We start from the raw sequence: 3,576 nt of genomic DNA on the forward strand, positions 1-3,576 counted from the left end.
CAGAGTTTGAAACAGTCTGGAACCTTCCACATGCTTGCGGTGCGTTGGATGGCAAACACATCAGAATCAAGAAGCCTGCTGACTCTGGTTCGTTGTTTTACAACTACAAGAACTTCTTCTCCATGGTGATGATGGCTCTAGTGGATGCTGACTACAAGTTCATATGGTTGGGTGTTGGTTCACATGGAAGTTCCTCTGATGGCCAGATATTCAACAACTCAGAACTGCTACCAATGCTGGAAGAAGGTACCCTGGGCCTTCCACCACCATCTCCCCTTCCACATGATGACAGAGACACTCCCTACTTTCTGATTGGTGATGATGCCTTTCCACTCAGACCATGGATGATGAAACCATACTCGAGAAGACATCTGGACCATGACGAGCGCACTTTCAACTACAGACTGTCTCGTGCACGTAGAGTTGTGGAGAATGCTTTTGGCATTCTTTCCATGATATTCCAGATTCTGCTTGGAGCTATGCAACAAGTACCAGAAACAGTAGATTTCATTGTCTTGGCCTGTACTACCCTCCACAACTTACTAAGGATCAGACAGCCTGCTGCACTACACCATTTAGTTGATGAAGAAGACAACAGTCACAACCTAGTTCCAGGACAATGGAGACAGGGTATGCAACTTGTTGACGGAGTGGCAGGTTATCAGAGAAATGTTGGCAACGCTGCTGGTACCGCACAAAGGAACTATCTTAAAGAGTACTTAAACTCCGAGGCAGGGGCTGTGGAATGGCAGGAGAACATGATTTGATTTGACTTAAAGGGACTTGTACTGTATTTTAATTTGTACTTGATTGTATTATTAATAATAATTGAAAATGTAAATGTGACTATTGTAAAAATTAAAATAAAAACAAATAAAACGAAATATCTATTTTCTTGTTTTGTTTTCAACTTTATTTCTTTATTTATAATATTCAAAACATTTTACAAAGTTACACAAGTTACAATACATTTTACTTTCAATATTACACTGTTCATTTACTAAGTCTTCACTGGGCGTCAGTAGTCGGCGTCTTGGGCGTAGCAGGAATATAGTCACTCAAGTTGAAGGACGAGTTGAAGGAAGTGTTGGGGTTCAGTGTCTGAAAAGCACTGGTCAAGGCTGCTGCAGTATCCGTCGAAGTTGTAGTTGTAGTGGTGCGTGCCTGGGTTCCACTGTGGACTGGGGTGGAGTAGGCGGTGGGTTGCAGCTGATCCAGCAGGACGGGTTGCAGGTTGGCCGGTTGACACTCTGTCCACGGGTACTGCAGGACATTAGCAGGTGGGTTGGATGCTGCCAGGTTGCGTACTGCCAGGGCGTACTGCGGTGCTAGTGGCTGGCTGGCTTGCTGCAATTGCGGAGGCTGTGGTGGCTGCAAAAAGGTGACTTGCGGTGGTTGCTGCGCTTGACGACGTTCCAGGTTGGACTGTTTCACATACTCCATCGCCTTGCAGGTGGCTTCATGGGTGAAATCCTCCAGACAGGGAGGGGTCATCTTCGCCATGAGCATGCCGAGGAAGTCGCAGGTCTTCTCTATGTCATTCTTCGGCTCTGCCAGCTGCTGCGAGACTTTGTCGAGGCAGTCGGAGATGGAGGCTGTTGTCGTTGATGTTGTCGCCGACTGTGATGTACCCTCAAGGGTAGTCTGGGGTGTCACTGATGACCCACTGCAGTCAGAGTGCTGGTCAGGTCTATGAATCTTCGACCCTCTGGTGGCCCTGGCTTGACAGACATACTGCTTGACGAACTCAAACTTCTCCAACAACCAGGTGATTCTAGGCGTCATGATGTCATCTACAGCACCGGCGCCGGATCGTGTTTTAGTTTCCTTCTTCTTCACCTCCTTCACGTACTGGGTCCTCAACGAAGTATACCATCTGTAGAGGTCGCCAGGGTTCATCCGCATCTTCTGATCCATCTCCAGCCAGGCGCGCTCCTTCTTCTGACGGTTCTTAAACTCGAAACTGGACTTGTCGTAAAGGAATCGGTTCGACTGCAGCCACTCAATAACCTCATCCTCTTCTTCCTTCGTGAGGGACCTGGCCATCTTAGTCTTAGGCTTCCTGGTTTTGTGATTCTGAAAATATAAAAAATAGCCAATTTCATAATACACATAAAAACTATGGCATGCACTTCCTGAGTTCGAATACTTGCCTGATCGAATATTCGAATACTTAAAATCGTATCTCTAATAAAAACAAATAATTGTACAATTACTATAATTATATATTATATTATACATTATACATATTATATTATTTATTACTATATTCCTTATTTATTACTATTATTTTGACTTACTGCTGCAGTGGTCGTGGCAGTAGCTGTAGCTGCACCATCGTCCGAAGCATCACTTTTGGAGATCGAGGAGTCACGGTCTCGTTCAGTGTCTTCTACATCATCAACAGGGTCTAGCCGTGGTGGTGGTTCAGGGGAACGCGAGCGTGTCCTCTTCTTCTTCCGCGGAGATTTTCGAAGAGCAGGAGACTTCTTGTTGACTGCCTTCTTCTTTGGAGCCATGCTTGTAGATATTGTAGAGTAGATATGCAGAGATGTGACTTCTATGACTTCTTGATAACAACTGAAAATGAAGTGTTCGATTTTGCAGCTTTTATACCTTTCCCCAAATCGTAAACAATACGTAAGAATACGTAACACGACCCGAATGAAATCATAAACAACACGTAAGCACTCGTAATAATCCGTAAATAATCCGTAAACTAACCGTAACAAATCGTAAAAAATATTCTTACGAGTCATTTACGGATTCTTGCGAGCAGTTACGGATGGTTACGTGTTGTTGCGAGCGGTTTACGATACTTACGGATTGTTACGAGTTATTTACGGAAAAATCAATCCGTGGACAATCGGAAGATGATTTTTGACATGTCAAAAGTTGTTGCGAGTTGTGACGAGTTATCTACGGATACCAGCGAGTTATTTACAGATGCTTGCGATTGACTACGAGTTGGCGATCCGTAAGGACTCGTAAGAATAATCCGTGTATGTGAAGGCACCCTTAGTGGCATATCTTGGGAAGTAGGGTTAAGGTCGGGGAGGGAGGACCCCAATGTACTGTATATATGTATCCAATAGCAATACTTGGTGGAGCTGATATTGCAAATTTTCTTCCCCTATAAAGAAGGCTCAAACTAGAACAGCCCTCAGTAGAGCACATAAGGGGTGTTGCAAAACATTTTACCTTTTTTTCCCCCCCGAGAACCCGTTGCGGTTGGTATTTTAACGTGCATCAAAGGAAGCATGCCTCGGGGGAAAAAAAAGGTAAAATGTTTTGCAACACCCCTTCTGCCAGGCTGAACAGTTTATAATTTGTATCCCACCGATAGTATTTTGTATCCCACACGGACCTGAACTGTTTTGATTACCACTGATAGGGTATTGTATCTCACGGACCTGAACCAAAACCGAATTGGCTTGTTCTTGTTACTCAACCAAGTCATCCACATTTTGTCATAATTCGTCCACAACTTTGATATTGTGCTCTATATCGTTTTGGCTCTGTCTATCAATGGTGAAGAATCACTTTAAAATATATATTATTCGGATCCAGATTCTG

The 3,576-nt window shown here is 44.0% G+C and overlaps 1 protein-coding gene across 1 annotated transcript; it reads right to left on the reverse strand.

The window, feature by feature from the left end:
• Positions 1-1,008: 1,008 nt before the first annotated feature.
• LOC144891264 (uncharacterized) lies at positions 1,009-2,519 on the reverse strand. The gene is made up of 2 exons (XM_078773682.1): positions 2,301-2,519; positions 1,009-2,076 (listed from the first exon to the last, which is right to left on the reverse strand). The coding sequence occupies exons 1-2, from the start codon at positions 2,517-2,519 to the stop codon at positions 1,009-1,011; spliced, it is 1,287 nt and encodes a 428-aa protein (XP_078629808.1).
• Positions 2,520-3,576: the final 1,057 nt, after the last annotated feature.

The sequence above is a fragment of the Myxine glutinosa genome, chromosome 3, assembly GCF_964187855.1.
Source record: "Myxine glutinosa chromosome 3, kmMyxGlut1.1, whole genome shotgun sequence".
NCBI classification, from domain to species: domain Eukaryota; kingdom Metazoa; phylum Chordata; class Myxini; order Myxiniformes; family Myxinidae; genus Myxine; species Myxine glutinosa.